This window comes from Erithacus rubecula, assembly GCF_903797595.1.
Source record: "Erithacus rubecula genome assembly, chromosome: 1".
Lineage (NCBI taxonomy): Eukaryota > Metazoa > Chordata > Aves > Passeriformes > Muscicapidae > Erithacus > Erithacus rubecula.
Genome location: NC_136658.1, coordinates 80,114,250 through 80,132,960, shown reverse-complemented (window position 1 = coordinate 80,132,960; position 18,711 = coordinate 80,114,250). Strand labels below are relative to the sequence as shown.

Sequence of the window (18,711 nt, the reverse complement as noted above, 5' to 3'; positions counted from 1 at the left end):
CAAATAGCAACAACAAGCATTAAGAGAACAGAACTGATCATGTAAGGCACATCATGTTATTAAGTTAAATTCTCTTAAATCTTATCCAAGATGTTTGACATCAGATTTCTGGCAAAAAGTTTAAATGCAGGACTCAAAGAATGCTGTGGGGATCAGAAATAACAGAGATTTTGCTAAAGACAGAATCAAATACCATTTATCATAGGAGATGTCTTTCAAGACTAATAATAAAATCTAGGTTTTGTAACTCCATAAAAAAAAATATCTAAACACTGTTAGGAAGTGCCTGTTTAAGGCCCTCTGTTGTTTTGTTGCAGCAACATCACTAAAACTTCTACTATGGCCTCAATTTTATTGGAAAGGATTGATTTCTGCAGGTACCTATAATGCCTTTCTACAGGAAAGAAGTCACATGAATACTGATCACATCTTCACACTCAGAATTAAACAAGCTAGAGTCAATTCTGGTATAATGGGAAACAAAAAATCCCTGATAATATCCACATGTGCCATCTCAGCTAGAATAACTAAACATGAAAAAGGATATCAGAGCTGTCACAACCCCTGTCACTGCTCCCATCATGAAGGAACCACTGAATATTCCCAGGAAAACACCAACGGACTTGAAAAATGCTGCAGCATCAAAAGCATGGGTATTTTCGCCTGTGGGCTGGTAGGCAACTATAGATCTAGAAAGAGAGAGGACAATGACACGTTACAAGTGGCATCAGAGAAGATTTTTTTCTGAGCTACAGGGAGGCAATCCCATGCTGAAGGTTCATGTGTCATTCTGACCTATGTATCCATTAGGGACCTTGGCAAATGTTTGCAATGCTTATCAACCCAGTTAAAGGCAATCCATTTAAACTTGCAAGAATCTTTCTCAGAAAAAGCATTTCTTTTAGACAAATGCCAAAAGCAATTTAGTCATTTCAGGGTAGAAATTCACAGAGTTACTTACGAGGATAATACAATGGCAACAGCATCATTCAACACACTCTCTCCAAACAGAAGGGCATAGAGATCGACATCAGCATGCAGCTCATTAAATATTGCTAGCACGGTAACTGCAGAAAGAAAAGAGAAAAACAACACTGGAATGACTGCAGCAGCTGTGCAGCAGACTCCCCAGTTTGGCTAAAGCAACAAAATGCAGGAATTAAAGTACAGGATCAAAATTAAAATGGGAAACCGTAGTCATGTTTACCTACTAGTGAGCAATTCCTCCATCAGTTTTAGGGCAGCTTCATTAGGAAGTGGCTCTTTTGTCCTCCCCTCTGCATAATGTTCATAGCAAGGCCATGATCAAGGGGCATGGGGCAGACAAAGCCCTGATATTATTTTAGAACATGTTCCATATAAGACAGTAAGCAAAATATTGTGCAGCTCTTCCTGCTTTTAAAAGCTGTATGGATTGTTGACACAGGTTTATTATTTCAGCCATTGTAAAATAGTACAAATAATCCTAAGTGTTCCCCTAAGTATGCACTATGCCACAGGTGTGAATTTCCACATAATTTAAAAAGGACAAAAGTGCTCAATATTTATAAACATTCTTTCAAGAAAATTCTGAGATGAAAGACCATGATCTTGAAAATGTTCCTAAATATACACTTCAAAAATCACACGGTGATTTCTTGCATAAATTGTATGCAACCACCAGCTGTTCAGAGCTCAGCTCAATCACAGGAGCTACTTCCCATTTTCACACTAATCACCACTAAGCACCTCAAATACACTGCTTTAAATGTCAGGCTTCATACTTCAGCACTCCCCACCCTGGCCCCTGACCTTTGCCAGCCCTACAAGCTGATCTGTCAAGCAGAGACTTCAGTGTGAGCCTGCTCAAAGATGTTTACATGATTTGGGCAAAAGCTGAAATGACTTGGCCAGAAAAGCATTCTTCTGCCTTAACTTGTAAAACGAAGTTTATTTGAATGAGGAAAAGAAAAACCCCCACGTAAAGAACCTAAAAGCTTCAAATATTGCTCTTAAATTACCCAGCCCCAAGCAATGTAGCTGAAGGAGGAAGTTCTGCTATCCAGAAAATACAGTAATTTCATATATTTGCAGTCTTAAACTTGATGCACACTTAAGAAACCACTTAACAAAAACCATATTTAAGTATTTGAACAGGACAGTCAGACTTTTTTCCAAATATGCCACGATATCATGCCAGTTCAGTCACAAATCAGCAGAGAACAGCTTCCAAAATGCTCAGAATTTGCATGTACTTCAGAGAAGAGTTTCAGAGATACTAACACGACATAACTGAAAATAGAGTCCTGTTAATATGCAGCTGAAAATCCTAACAATGGGTTATTTTGGAAGATTATTAAAAAATGTTCATTGAGCTACCTGGATCAGTGGCAGATATTATCGCTCCAAAGAGGAGGCAGTCTGTATAATAGAATTTATCAGACAGCTGACCCACCAACTTCATTAGTTTCACAACACCATACATGAGATTCCTGAAGAGAAAGAAGATAAAACATTGAAAGTCAAACAAGCTGATGCATTTCAGACAGGCTAAAGGAAAGCAGGAGCACCAGTATTTCAGACAGGTTTGTTTATGCTGCAGCTCAGTGGGACTTTACCACAGTGTGGCACAAAGCTCTCAAAGTGAACCTTCCTCTTCACACAATTAGCACAGTCTACACATTTCTTCTGTTTTCCACCAAATTTTCCCTGCTCAAAATTCCCCTTGGTATTTTACAATACATAGGCCAAAAGCTCTGAGGTAAGGATAGTCTGTAATAATAGATTATTTCTCTAATGAAATTGTTTGAGAGACAAGCCAAGGTCACAACACAATTCAGGATTTCTGTTATTCAGAATATCCGTATACAAGACACAGTAATATGGGCAGCATAAGAGATTGTAGGCAAGCAAACCAACATGACCATCAATCTTAAACTAAATGTGTGTGCATATACACAGGTAAAATACATACATGCAGGCAAAGAGAGAGAGTGTGCTTTAGCAGCTTAATCTTTAGTGTACAGAGGAACTGATACTGGAGTTCACTTACCCAATAATAAAACAAGACACTGCTGTTCCTAAAAAGGCGTAAGCCAAAATGGACCCCAAATTCCTGAAAAAGTGTCTCTGCACAGAAAAAAGAGGTTTATATACTTACTTTAGAGAAGTTATATTGCCCATTCAGAACCATCTAGCACACTACTTCACTTGCATTGATATACAGAAACACACCTTTATTTCAGAGAACATTTCAATTACTGCTGTTAAATTCAATCCAACTTCAATAAATTGAATAGACCAGATCTGTGCCATGCATTAGATCCTCCACGTGGCTTACTGACAGAAAGCTTATTGACAGAAACCAGCACCAATTTGTGGTGTCTTCAAGCAAGATCAGAATCTGGGACCTTCTGCCATTAAGGGTCTGGCACATCTCCACTGGGATTCAAGGCTAGGTCTGCTTCTCAGCATAATTTACTGCATTTTGGACATTTGAGAAGGACCAAAACAATTCATAACAGAACATCTTTTACTTTAAATGAAACTGACATTAATGTCTGGCTAAGTTCAAAGGAAAACAAAGCAGCAGAATTAAATAGAGTTTAATGCATTTATACTCAAAAATACATGTATTTTCTCTTAAAACAATATTACCTAACCATCTCTGGAGGAAATGAGATTTTTCTTACTGTAAGTAAATGCCTGAAAGGAGACTAAAATCCTGAACAAATCAGTAATCTCACATTTTTAAAAAAGGATCTATTCTCCTAAGAAGTTATTGCACTTACTTTCTTCAGGCTATAACCAGCATGAAAAATAATAGGAGGCAATAGAATGTTGAAAAAAACTTCTGGATCAAATGTTACCTAAAAAATAAAATAGGATATTTTGATTAGAAACAGACATCTACAAATTGTTAGGACTTTTCCCTCATTCATTTTCTGACAACCACTATTTCTGGTTATTGAAATAGATAGGTTGAACCTCTAAAACACTGGCCAGCTCTATTTGTACATAGCAGCAAAAAGCTGCAGCTCTTGTTGGTAAATACCATCTAGAAAGAATAGGCATTACATTGGGACCTCTGCCAGATCATGAGTAACCAGAGTCCCATATTTTAAATTAAAAATCTCCAGTAGAAATCATGCTGAAGAAAAGCTCTCCTGTTGTGATACCTGATATTGGGATAGATGCAGATGAAATGCTATTTTAGCTTACTTTTTGTGCAAATGAAGCCACTGAATAGTTACTGTAAGCCAATCAAGTCAGATACAAGACTAGTTTTCTGAAATTTGGGTCATACACCTCTTCCATGTATTTCAGTAGGAGTTCTAGATATTCCTGAAGGGCTATACTGAAGAACAAAAAAACAACAGTTAAATGCAAACAGAAGACCTTCACACATCAGACTAACTAGGCTCTCTTCACCTACTGCCTAAGCCCAGGTTAGAAGACAAACACTGCAACTGTGCTCTCCCAGAGCAGGACTCATTTCAGCAAATTTGAGATACCTACAGCAGAAAAATACACATAAACAGCTGGCCTTTCCTGATAATCTACAGAAAGAAATGCTTTTAGATCACAACCCTATGGTTTGAAGCTTTGATACACACAAAAGGTGATTAATTCTTGACACTGAATAAAAAGGCAAATAACACATCTGAATAACTGCTGATAGGTGAATTTCACTTCCAACACCAGACTGCCTCATTTGGTGGTTTATAGGGTGGAAGCAGCAGCTATTTCCTGACAATAAACAGATTTTAAAACCCTAGGGGAAAAGGAACAACAAGGAAAAATCACTCTTCACTAAGAAATTATCACTTTCCTTATATTGCATTTATGCAAGGCAGCATAAGGCTTCTTTTTTTTTTACAGTTCAGCTGATCTCTGTGAATTGTACAGATGTTAGAAACATACATTAAGTCTTCAAACCAAGACCTTTAGGAAAGCACTACATACACATAACAGAGAACAGTTTCTCCAGCAGTGATATAATAGAGAAGGTGCTTTTGAATTAAACATTAAAGTGCTGTTACTATCAGCAATACTGACACCTGACACTACCTAAGGTTCAAATGGGATGGAGGGGGAGGAGGGAGGGAAGCACAGATGGAGGAGCAACACTCAGCAATGTGGAATGGCAGCCTCACCTTTCTCAGCATGTCATTCTGCTCCACGTTGTGGATCTTCCCAGGGCTGATTTCCCCTTTGAGCGTGTACTCGAAGAACTTGCCGCTGACATTGACCAGCAGGGTGGTGAAGGGCCTGTCCTCCTGGGAGCAGCTGAAGGGTTTGTCATGGCCACTCGTGGAGGGAGTCCCATATCTCAAGATAACCCCAACTATGAGTCCTGGAAGAGAGGAAAAAAATCCATGGAGCTGATTTGTTACTCCTGCACTTTTATGAGTTTCAAACACCATCCAAGGGATGGTGCATGAGCTTTACAAACATATGGGCATCATGAACACATTGAAGGGAACTGTTACTATCAGCTTTCTGCTGAGGAAGAGCACATCAAAACCATCAGTGAATCTGGAGAATCTGACTGAAGTGACAAACAAAAGGTTCCATTGCAGTTTTTGTCTTCCCCACACCCATTCACACCTCAAAAGTGTAAAGCCCCAGTCACATGAGAGTATGAACATCAGGACACACCTGCCTTGGGACAGAACCAAGCAAACACACTGTTGCCAGAAAACCATGACTGCTGGAAACATGTGACCATATGGAATGGTGATGTTTGCCATATTATTTCATGGCTACAGCAAGGATGCAGATTTTTATCTTACAATTCTAGGCAAGAAAACAGTGCCTGTTGCACAATCTGTGTACTCCACAAACTTGAAAACTAAAAGAGATGACATGCACAAAGAAGTTGCTACATGCCGTTTGCAAGCATTTTCCACATTTCATATAAACAAAAATAAAATAAGGTATAAATGAGTAATCATAAGAGGCCCAGGATTCAGGAACATAGGGCAAGTTACTTAGGCAGCAGAGAAAATCCAGCCAGAAAACACTATTAATAACAAATGCATCAGAGTGACAAAAATAATTCATAACTTAATGCTGGGGAGCTGGAGAAGCACTAAGTTGTAACCGAGCACAATTCCTGTTACAATGTACTAAGAAAAGAACATCTGCAGAGAGAACATATAAGAGCAGTCAAAGTGGTTTTGGTCTGGTAAGTAAACAAATTGATACCCACTTACTAAAGGCTCCTCTGTTGCTTTAGGATGATCTGCAATTTAATCTTTGTTCCAGACAACTGCAAGATGAAGATGGTTGTTTGATGCTTTTGTTGACAAATCAGTAGTCATTTTGGGTTTCCTCACGGTAACCCTCCCTCTGTATCTGTGGTTTCCCCAGATAGTAAATGAAGCTGACAGGTAATAACCAAAAAATAAATGAGGTAAAACAAACAAACAAAAAACCCAAATAGACTTGTTCTGCCATAGTGCAAAGAGTAACCAAACTGCACCCCCAAAAAGCCAACCAAAGGAACACACCTCATTCTCCTAAAGTCCAGAGTGATAAAACTGTTTCAAAGAAAGAAGATACAGCAGGTAGCAGATGTGACAGTAGTGGGAGGCTCATCTCCAGCTTTCCTTCTCTAAGAACAGAGCAGCAACACGATCATTCCAAAGTAACTGGGATATTAAGATTAATATTATTTAGAAAGGGGAAGTACATGCTCAGAGAGAACACAGGAAGAGATTCCCCTAAGCAAGATAAATCTTACTGAAATTTCAAATGCTAAAAATTTAAATAGACAGATTTATAGAAGGATCTCCTAACACCACCAGAGCATTTTACAGCTATATGTGATGGATGAGGCAGAAACACAGCTCTGCACAAAGTGACAGGTTCAGCCAGTCATCTCCAAGCCACTTGCACTGCCAGTTATGGCTACAGGCACCTTCACCAATCCAGCCAGGAGAGCAGCCTAAGCTTTCCACTGCTCTCACTCTACTCACAGCTAGGAAGAGCTATGCTCACAGAACACATCAGGAAGACTGACTGTAGTAAAAATTGATCTAACCAGCAACAGCCAGAAATCCTGTAGTAAATCAGAATGCAAAAAGAAAACTGTACAGATGAGCTTATACATAGCTGCAGCATAAAGCAAATTCTATATTGCTACTCAGCTGAGAATAGAGAGGGGGACACTGGTAGCTTCTTATGGTCAGAGACTGTCCTTACAGCATTGCAAAAGCAGATGGGAAATCCCATTACTATTGCATTAGGAAGAAAAATCTGAGAGCAGGAGGTGATTGCCCTATATAACTGGATATAATCCACTTGTATGTTTTCCTCCATAGTAAAATATGCCAGTTATATGACAATTATATTCATAACTAGTACTTAGCATCTGAAGTTAAACATTTTATCCCATATCCTCACTCTCCCATGGCCCAGTAGCACACCTACAGGGAATTTTCATACACTTTCTATTAATAAGCAGCCAAATGAATAAGTTTTTTGTACTGAGCACCATGCAGTTTAGGAACACGTGGTCTCTGCTCTCAGGGTGCTGTCTTGCAGCAGGATGCACCTGGACCAGATACCTTCATTGAGGCAGAAGACTGTCAGAAGCAGTCAAGTGGGTGAAGCTGCCCACAGCTCAGTCATTAGAGGAAATATGTATGAAAACAAAAGAGGCCCAAGGAAGACACACAAATTCCACAGCCAGTTTTATTAGCAAAAAATCAGACATTTGTTAGTTGAAAAGATGAATTAGAAGAATGGAAAACTCCCTGAATTTACAAAGGTACAGGCATACTGCTATTTATATCATATAGTCCCAAACCAACAGGTTTTGAACATTGAAGTGAAACATTAAAGCAAATGTTTGACAGAAGTCATTGGTGTTTTTCCTAAAAACATTTGAAGTCTTTACAGAAAACTATATGGAAGAATTTTCAATTTTCCATTTTCCAATGGACATTATGTCTTTTATATGCTATAAAGTTACTGTACTTGTTACATGATTTCCACATCCATCTTACTTGATAAAATAACATGAACAAAGCTCAGACAGCTCAGTCAACCTGCCAAGATCACAAAAAACTAAAACCCCAAGTGCTTTTCAGGCAGAAGAAACTGCCTGATTTATAGCCTCAGGAAGAATGCCCTTCTAAGCTGTCTGCCATTAGGTGTTATACAGAAGACCAGGGCATCCTCTGTAATTCTCCCTGAACATTTGATTTCAACCATTTCTGAAACATCAGAGTTGCAGCTGGAGAACAAAAGTAGAATAGAAAGAGAGATACCTGGAATTTTTCAATGGACAAGCCTAGACTAAAACTTACTTATAGGTTGTTAACATAAGCATAAATTCAGGATAGCTCTGTTGTTTATTTGGAAGCAAGAAATGGTTGCTAGAATCTAAGAACAGATACAGAAGAATCAGTACATAAACTGTGTTACTCCTACTCAAGGTGTTACTGCTGAAGAGTTTATGGAGAACCTGGAACAAAAGCAAGTATTTTTCTGTCTGCTTAAGAGCAGTCTACCTCTTCAAAAAGAGAACCTCTAGGCCAAATAAATCCAGTGCTGCTTTTTATTGTAGGAAAGCCACAAGAGAGAAAAAGCTATAAATGGATGCAAAATTTGAGAAGGGCCTTACTTTCAAAGTTTTGGGTTATAGTAGATATTGCAAGGGAAGTTGACATCATTATTCAAAGACTCTTATGAAGGATTATCTCAAAAACTAATACTTAATAACCTGAATGCATCACTTTCATTCTCATTTTTAACAGAGAGAACACTTATGCTGGCAGCTTGCCTGTACAATGCTGATCATGCAGGTTTTATACAAAGAACATCTTACTAGAAATGAAGCATTAAAACCTGGGAATATTTTGTCCTTTCTGATAATGAAAAATATTAGATTTCAGGCAAAGTCATAGAATCATTTAGGTTGGAAAATACCTAAGATCACTGAGTTCAACTGTTAACTTGGCACTGCCAAATCAGCCATTAAACCATGCTCCAAAATGCCACACCTACACATCTTTTAAACACCTCCAGGGATGGTTACTCATCCCCCTTCCTGGGTAATTCCAATCCTTGGTCACCCTTTCAGAGAAAAAAATAACCTTAATATCCAATCTAAACCTCCTTTTATGCAACTGGATTGGTCAACACTAATCTAACAATACACTATTTAAAATGTCATCTTTACTTTAGGTTTTGTTTGAGTACAGAAGTCACTGAAGCGAGCATGAATTCAGAAAGACGCAGATAACCACGAGTACCTTTATCTGGTAACTGTGTGATTCCCAGCCCAGCTCTGTGCTGAAGCACCCCTGAGGTTTCAGGGAGTGCCAGCTGGCAGCTGAGTGCAGGAACCAGAGGCATTCACACTTCACATCACACAGTTTGATCAGTGAATTCAACTTGATCTGTGAGGCAGTGGAGTGGATCAATCTGTGAACTCAAACCTGTTTAGATACAGTTTCTTTCATACACTTCTGGTAGAGAGCCAGGTGCTGAAAACTGAGGGTCCTTTCCCTTCTAACCTTCAAATTGAGGGAGATTTGGTAGATGTTTTACTGCTGTTTGCAGCCACACTCTGGGGAGACAGAAGAGAGGGACAGAATCTTCTGGAAAGTGCACAGTAATTAGGACTAAAGGCAGCAGAGTTGTTGCAATGCAGGCAAAAAAACGAGGCAAGGTTTGTTTTTAAAACAATGAAGTGACTGAGCACCAGGACAAGCTGTCACAAAGGCTGCATAATCTCCTTCCTTGCATAGAGCCAAAACTCACTTGGGTATGGCCATGGGCAATCCAAGGTGTGGGGACCTGCTGTGAGCAAAGGGCTGGATAAGACAACCTCCCAAGGTCCCTCCTATGAACACTTGGACCCCTCAGATATACCATACTGCAAAAATTTCTTTAAAATCATCTTAATTGCTTTCTGGATCAAGACTTGGGGTTTTGTGTTGCTTTGGAGTTGGGTTTTTATTTTGTTTAAATGACAGACTGCACTCCTAACTCAGTAAGGGAAAAAGAAACAGCAATGAGTGTCATCATAAAAGTGAAAAAGATCCAGCAGACCAGGAAGGGACTGCCTTTACTGCCTCAGTCCACCCTGACTTGCCTTGGGCCTCAACTGACCCCATCAAAAGCAGGGAAAAGGGGTGGCCAGGAGACATTCAGCTAATTCCACATAAGGACAGGAAAGCAGGTACTGTGATGCATCACACAAAACACTTGTTACCATACTTCTCTTTTTTATTTTAATGCAATAATAGTATATTTTGGAAGTGACACTGCAGCAAATCACTGATGGGTTTGTGAAGCAGGGCAACACAGTCAGTGATGAGACCAGTCTTGGCTTGGCAGAGTTTGTCATCCCTTAGTGCCAGACAAAGGCAGAATAGCACATTTTATGTACCTGGACACCAACTTCTTCAGTGACAGGGAGTAAAATACTGTTTGCTTTTAAAAACACACACAAAGAATATGGGGGGGGGGGGGGGGGAAGGATTTCTTATGTTTAAAAGTCTAGATTTTTCTTCCCTGCCTCCAAACTGAACTTTATACCAGCTTGAGGGCAAGGAAACAAAGCTGAAAAAACTTGGCATGATGGATGAAAGAAAGCTCTGTATGTATTTTCAAGGTGAAAGACTAACAATAATACACAGCGTTTATCACGTAGATCATTTTTCTTCTGGATGTTTGCATGCATCAAGATACCACACTTGGAAAGTTTTGCTTTAAATAGCCTAAACACCAACAGATAAACTATTTTTCCTATTACAGTGTCAGTTTTTGAACCTTACAGTTCACACTTTCAAATTTCACAGTGACTTTTGAGGAAGTTTCAACACTTGTACAAAATAATTCAAGCATTTTTCTGATCTAGAACTGAGCCAATAACACTGTATATTAAAAAAAAAAAACAAATCACATGTTACATACCATCTTCCCAGGCACTAGCAACTCACTCTCTTTACCATTTGCTTGCCATTCACTGTACTACCTTATATAGGAGGGCAGAGGAACACCATTACCCAACCTCTTGAAGAAGGGTTAAGCAAGTATCTGCAGACCCCCAGGTGTCTGATAGCATTTGTATTTTCCCTATACTTCATGCTGGTGAGGCCACACTTCTAGCCCTGTGTCCAATTCTAGGCATGTCACTTCAATAAGAACACTGAGGTGCTGGAGGAAGCCCAGACAAGGGCAATGGAGCTGGTGAAGGGTCTGGAGCTCAGGTCCTATGAGGTGCAGCTGAGGGAGCTGAGGATGTTCAGCCTGGACAAAAGGAGGCTCAGGAGTGGCTTTGTCACTCTAGAACCCCCTGGAAGGAGGATGCAGCCAGGCAGGGGTCAGCCTCTTCTGCCAGGCAGCCAGCCACAGGACAAGAGGAAATGGCTGCAAGCTCAGGGAAGGTTGAAGCTGGACATGAGGAGGAATTTCTTCACAGAAAGGCTGATTAGACATTGGAACAGACTGTCCAGAGGGGTGGTGGAGTCACCATTCCTGGAGGTGTTTAAGAAACAATTGTATGTGCCACGCAGTGCCATGGTCTACTGGCATTCAGTCCCAAATTGGATTCCATCTCAGAGGTCTCTTCCAACCTAATTGTGATTCTGTGATTCTGTCTTGCACTCAGCATGGCTAATCTATTAGCTACTCTCTCAATGGTGCAATTTTGCCTGTGTGGCATTCTCCAGCTTGTCACATCGCTGCAGAGGATGCAGACTTTGGAAAATGGGAAGCAGGTTATGTTCAGCAGTGTGAGCACATGATAAATCCTCACTACATTTCAGTTTAAAAAAAAAAATTAAAACCAGCATTTTTCAACAGGAAAGAAAGGCAGAGAATGCCAATTCTTGAAGTTTGGAAGAAATGTTGAGGATATCCAAACCCTAAAATGCTGAATAACAGATTCAAGGGCACGCTTTGTCATTGCCTTAAGGCTATTTTAGATAAGGAAGCTAAAAGACAGTAAACAAGTGGGTAGTTCTTCTTCCTTGTAGGCAGACATAGCAGTATGCTATCAAGGACATCTTTGTAATAAGAATTCACTTGCTAAAATAAGCCAAACTAAGCATAGTTTTGAATTTAAATAAACAGATTACACAAAAAAGTTATCAGCACACTGTGCAGAACTAAATGTCAAATTAACTCACTGGCTTTGTGCCATCAGACATGTGCACTGTACACTTATGTCTTCTTGCAAGTCTTTGGTTCCAAAAAACTCACAGGAGTGTAGTGATCTAGTTCTTTTTCATGTTGTTGTGTTGTGTGATTTGCATACTTAACATGTATAGCAAAAGGGAGAAAAAAAATATGAACTACAGGGGCAGGCACATATGCTTTATTCTGTAATGCACATTTTTACTGATGAGGTTAAAGAACAAGTTCAAGGTAGAAGAAGAGTGGCTTAAAAATACAGCTATCAAGAGATTTAAGCAGAAGATTGCTTTGGAATTTCAAAAGTTAGATTCTGAAGAACTTTAAGTTTCATATATGGCTTTATATTTGCGCAGGAGACCTATAACCACAGAAAAATTTGTTTGTTCCAAACAATTTGGGGGGATGAGTAGACCCTATCAGTAAGAGAGCAACCACAGAAAGATGACAATAAATACATGGCAAAATGATAGCCAGTAAGAAACACTGTTCTTTTTATTTTTCCTTGCAATCTAAAAATCCAGAAAAGACAAAAAACATTTAGAAGCATTTAAAAAAAACAACAACCCTAAAGCCACAAAACACACACACCCCAACCCAACAGCATCTGTCAAGCAGCCTGAACTGACATGCAGCCCTGGGAGAAGCTGCTGTCCTGTGGTAATCACATGTGGCCTCTGGTCCAAGCACAGGACTATGAGTCAAGGCTCCTGAGCCAGCCCCAGCCTTAGCAATGACTCAGTTAAAGACCTTGGACAAGCCACAGGAGACAATTTAAAGAGACAATCTCCATTTAGAAATAAATTACCACAGTTATTAAGGGCACAGGTATTTGTCAGAGATTCCAGAGTCTGCAACTAATCTCAATTCAGGTGTTCTCAAGTTTAGTTACTGCATAATCATTGTTTCATGCAACACAGATTTCACAAAACATTTGCTGTTCAGTACTTTATAAATAACATTTTAAAAGCTCCTTTATACTTCTCAAAATGCAAGTTTCCCTTCTTATTTATAAAACTCAAGTAGTGAAAGCCATACATGTACTAGCACCACATATGTTCCTAGAGGTGTGAGCAGCAGTGGGCCATTACAAAGACACCAACCTCTGCCCCACTGGGGCTCCCTTTCCTTCCCCCACACAGGAGAGGCTCCCAGTCCCCTGCAGCAGCAGCAGAGCTTAAGTATTTCTTTCAACACAGGCTTCTAATCCAGATGAGTCAAATCCCAAACACTGAGATTTTTTCCCGCAGGCACCAAGAAGAACAGCAGGACTAGCAGCAGTTTTTATGGTGTATAACAGAAAGTTGTCTATTTAATCCTCGTGTTCTGTTACTGCTTTTTCTCCCATTTGCATGCTAGAACACTCAGCATCTCAGACAGGAGGCCACAAATTCCTCAGAATCTGAAAAATAATCATGTCAGGTCTTTCGTTACAAAAAGATTTACAGTAATAGCACCTGGCTCAGGCACTAGCAAGAAATGAGCTTTCCAGTTAAAAAAAAAGAAAAAAAAAAAAAGCCCAGAAAATAATTATCCCCCCCTAAATCTTCAGCAGAAGGAGTTATTAATCTGTCATTGCAAGGAGTCAGGCTTCAATCTGTAACCCAATTGAAACTCATTAAGCAGCAACAATCTCTTTGCTGACACTGTCATTTAATATTGAAGATTTGACTTAAGGAGAGGGGGAAGGGGCAGAATATATTCATTTTGATACACTTTTGGGTTCAAAGATCCCACTATAGCCACAAGGAGTGTAGCTGGGTATTTTTTCTTACTGGGAACATTTTGACATCCCTGCTTTAGGCCTTCACTTATTTGTAGAAAATGATAGATATGTGTGGAGGTCTTCATCCTAAAAACCTTTTCTAGGAACCTTCTGATTAGGATAGGGGCCAAAACAAAGTCTTAGGAGTAAAAAGAAGAAGAAATTTGAGCAAGGTGAATGAAACAAAACCTGTACCAGAAAACTTCTCCTTGAGACAACTGAAAACATTCCAGTACTTCTCTTTTCCCAAAGATCTGTTTGCACTAAGCCATTTCCAGTTACTAAAAACATAACTTTCTACACGTAGAGAAGACAAGGGTTTTAAGTTGGCTGAATTTTCAAGAAAATAATTTTTTGCTGAGGCAACTCCCGTGTTCTGTAAACCAACCAGCACTTGTAGATAAAACGGTTTGTGGCTTGCAGAGAAATTCACTGACCCAAAAGACAGAAATAGCAGCAAGATGACAGCTCTGGCTTTCCATGGTCATTATGTTTGACCAGAGAAGCCTTGTAATTACAGCATCCAAACACACACAGTCCCACAGAAGATCTATCCCATCTCATGGGAGCAACCTGGCCCTTACAGACATGTCCCTAAGCATAGCCAAGAAGCCACATGTTTCCCATTTCTCCTTCTGGGTGACTGCTCTGAGCACATGGCCTTCCCACAACCACACCACAATTGTCAATCCCACTCACAGCTGTTCTAACATCCATCCCACTATGGGTGCTCTGAACGAAAAAAAGAAAAAAAAAAAAAGTCAGCAAATGCTCTTCTAGGACCTTATGGGCAGATGTACAGAGGAGCAAAGGAACCTATTATTAATTGTTTTCATATCTAGTTCGAAATTTAAGCAGTTATCTTAGTACTAACTGCAGAAGCCAGCAAATGGCTTCTGCCACAGCCTGCAGGGCATGAGCAGTTTCAGGACACTTCTGCCTTTCTGACTGATTCCCATGAGTTGGAGAAGAAGAAAGAATGTTACAGCATTTTGAGCTGTGACAAAAATAAAGCCAGCCAAAAGCTCAGCCTGCTTACAAGCAGCACATTGTCCAGAGGTTGCCCAGCTGCAATTTCCAACCTCCTACACAGCCTGTTACCACTCTCCTTCCTTCCTTCTAAACTGACACAAGCTTTACCTTTTCCCAGCTGAGCTCACCCTACAGTTCCTAGTCACTAACTTCTTGCTCTGCTTCCACTACACTCTTATGCCTCGTTGCCTGCTCCCAAGAGAACTCAGATGCTGCTGCAGCCTGACATTTCTGCCATCCCTTACATCTTTTTTTAGCACCAGTGGTGCCAACAAGGTGCCCAAGCAATCAAATCCATTTCATCTCTTCTCTGCATGCAACCTCAGCTCTGAACCCAGCGTGTCTCAGTAGCACAGAAGTGGATGGGAATCTTTGATCTGATATTTCCTCCTGGCAAAAGATATCTGATAAGGGCTAATAAAATCAGATTTACTAGAGATGAAGAGCAGCCAACTGCTGCTACATGGAATAATCTGACACCCAGGGCAGCTACTGACACCACAAGGGTTTGGTGCAAGACCCTTCAGCAGGACAGAAAAAGGTAAGGAGTAAAACTCCCTTCCAAAGGCTGATCCCACCTACACGAGCAGACCCATTGTGCACCCCATGAGCTTCCTCTTAAACAACCCATTTTAAGTGTTTAAACCATATTTTTTTTATTTATGCTGTCTTTCGGCCATTCATTCCTCTCTCCTGAAAATTCTCTTGAACAAATTCAACCTCAAGAACAAAACCAAGAAATTCTCAGGTTAAGACAGCAGGTTTTCCCATGCAGTTGCAACACAACAGCTCTCAGCCCTACACTAAAATTTTAGGTTTGGACATGTGCAAAACAATCACCATAAAGCAATTCTTGCATCCCAAGGTAGATGAGTACCCTGTCAGGAAGATACCAACTCAGAAGAAGGATCTTCATTTCACTTTTTTCATACCACGGGACTTTCAGGGCTGTTTCAGATGAGCATCACCAGAATACCCTCCAAAATCCCTTTTTTTTTTTCTTGTGACATGATTTATATGAATCCAACAGTACCCATTTTCATCAATAAAACTGTCTAACCAGTTCAGTTGAAAAATTGCTTAAGTCAACTTGCTCTTTAGATAATTAACTGCACATGATTCTTATAAAAACCTTTTAAAAATGTATACATTTGCCACCAGAAGTATGAACAACTCCCCCTTGACATAAAACTAGAGGGCAGGATGGACCTACATCCATGCTCACAGCAGACAGAGAGTAGCAGGCCATGAAACCAAGCACTGTTGCTCACTGTGCACATCCTTTACCCTTTTTGCATACACGAGTTTAAGTAGCCTGCTGCATCACTGCTCAGATGTAACTTTCACAGCCTCTTCTTTTCACTTTTCCATTTAGATTTTTCAAGTAAAATACACTATCAGCTAATTCTGGCTTCTATTCAATTTCACTTCTCCAAAGAAGAAAATTGTGTGACAGAATAATACAAGTGCCAGTGACAGCAACATGAAATGTATTATAATGTATTTTGTCCAGCTTACAACAGCCACCCCAAACCACAGAAAAAGCACCTCATTTAATAGCAATGTGTTTATTAGGGCCCTGGCATCAGATAAGTAGTTGAAACTAACAGAAGGAAAAAAAACCAAAAAACCAAGCAACCCACAGAACAATGGTATGTATAGATAAAAGGTTACTCCACCCTTCCCTAAGTGCTGAGAAAATCTATAGCCATCAACACTGCTCATGGAGAGAGCCACCTCTGAGAGCATGCTACTGGATTTTTGTTTTTAAAAAGCACATGCTAGTACTGCTGCTTTTGAACAACATGGTTAAGAGATATACGACTAATTAGATACTTGGAGAGATCCCTCTTGAAATTTTAAAAATAATTTATTCCAAGATTTTCTACCATGTGAATCTGCAGGTTTAACGGCAGTGTATGTGCACTTATTAACATCCTCCCAACACAAAAGCTTGGCCACCAGCTAACACAAAGACCTCAGATTTACTTCAGTGGTGGTAAAGTATCTAGGGTAGCTCATTTCAATTCCTATTTTGCCTCCACCAAGCTTTGGTTTGGTACCAGCACTCTGTCTTGACATTTAGGGAAGCCTCTAGAAGTGGTGAATGGCACCTGCCCAGAGCCAGCAGGATACACAGCTGTCATCTCTTCTTTTTCCAAGCAGCCAAGCATTAAAACAAAGAGAAACCAGCCTAGAGTTTCCCATTTCTCCCATTGCTGCTCAAGTCAGGAGATAAATAACTTTTCCTTTCAACCCACTGCTTGAGGCTTCCAAGTCCAACAGAGAATTTTCAGCACAACATGATACTTTTTACATCTCAGAAGATACATTTTAATATGTCTCCAAGTATGAGTTATTCACACCTCATAGGCAGACACTGAAGGTCTTTTGTGCAATTCATGTTTAAAAAGACACAGATGTGCTTTAAATGAAGTTTATTTTTTTTCAGACACAGTCCCTGGTGCACTTGAAGAGAGCTCTGATTTAACGATTTGCCTTTTAAAAGCCATTAGCAGTTTTTGCAGCAGCTCCCACACATTTATCTTTCAAGCTGTTAGTAATAATGGGTGGGGAAAAAAAGAAAAGTATAGAGCTGCAAAGCAAACAAATTGAAGTGCTGAAAAGTTAGAATCAACTTAAGTCTGACATGCAAATCTGAAAGTTCAAGCTCAGATTCAAAATTTAAAGACCTATTAGGACAAAGTATTTGCAACTTGCAACTGTCATAACTACAGAGAAAAAGAAATGACCAAAAATTTACTCAAGCCTCCAAGGAAAAAAGAAAAACCAAAGGAAAAATTACTTTTTTTAACCGTAGATGTCAGCTGAATGTTATTTGCTAAAACTTTTGAGACCTAAAAAAAGCCACTCTGGGTTTAAAGACTGAAATGTTTTGGAAGAGTTTTAGAAAACTTCCAAACCACATAGAGCTTTTCAATTTCAGCTATGCAGCTTCTTACAAAAAAACACAAAAGTAATTCAAAATGTTATCATCTATAGCATGGATTGCCTTGGTGAAATACACCAATGTAATGACAAATACTCTTAATTTGTGTATTACTTTCTACTGGCTAAGGGTTTGCAGAATGAAGAAAGTCTGGGTCCTCTCTTAGACTGTCCAAAAACCAGGAAAGGCAGTAGTTTCAAAAACAGCCGCCAACTCAAGCTAGCAAATTTGGAGTACACACAATGTTACTTGTTTCCACTGTAACAAGTAAGTCCAGCTGATGGGAACCAGCAGATGATTAGCAATCCTAAAAATTTACTCCTGTATATAGAAAGACAGAACCAGTTCAAATCAGGTTTGGAGTGAAAGGGCCCTTATGTTCATAGATGCTGCTGAAGCAAGTTTATTCAGATTATATTTATCTAAGATCCTCCATGGCTTTTTATTGGAGACAAAAATTTGTCTTTATGGAGCAGGCTCAGCTGCTTTTTCCTAGCACATCAGCAGAGCTTTATCTGCTGCCTTCACTGTTGCCATTTCACTGACAGATAAAGGTTGCCCCTCTCACTCATCTCATCCATCTCCCCTGTTCCCTGTGGAAAATCTAGGTGCCAGTGAACCATTCAACGGGTGGACATGCAGGAACATGCAGGCTGCAGCACTACCTGGACACTGCTCATACTCATCCCCCTAAAAGGGCAACTTGAGCCTTGCCACTGTCCCCACTGCCCAGGAGCAAACCCAAGGTCCTGATGTGCTACACAAAGTATTCATTCTGCAAACTCCTTAAAAGTTTAATACAACAGGAGCATGGAGACATAAGAGTGAC

The 18,711-nt window shown here is 39.8% G+C and overlaps 1 protein-coding gene across 2 annotated transcripts in view; it reads right to left on the bottom strand.

Annotated features, from left to right (window-relative positions):
• The window catches only part of SLC9A7 (solute carrier family 9 member A7), a 67,770-nt gene that overhangs the window by 30,615 nt on the left and 18,444 nt on the right, over positions 1-18,711 (bottom strand). For both annotated transcript variants that reach the window (XM_079314300.1, XM_079314299.1), the window contains exons 2-7: positions 5,136-5,335; positions 3,771-3,848; positions 3,032-3,108; positions 2,359-2,471; positions 962-1,067; positions 548-689 (exon numbers count right to left, since the gene is read on the bottom strand). In XM_079314300.1, the coding sequence (XP_079170426.1) occupies positions 548-689; positions 962-1,067; positions 2,359-2,471; positions 3,032-3,108; positions 3,771-3,848; positions 5,136-5,335 (716 nt within the window). The remainder of the gene's footprint in view (positions 1-547; positions 690-961; positions 1,068-2,358; positions 2,472-3,031; positions 3,109-3,770; positions 3,849-5,135; positions 5,336-18,711) is intronic.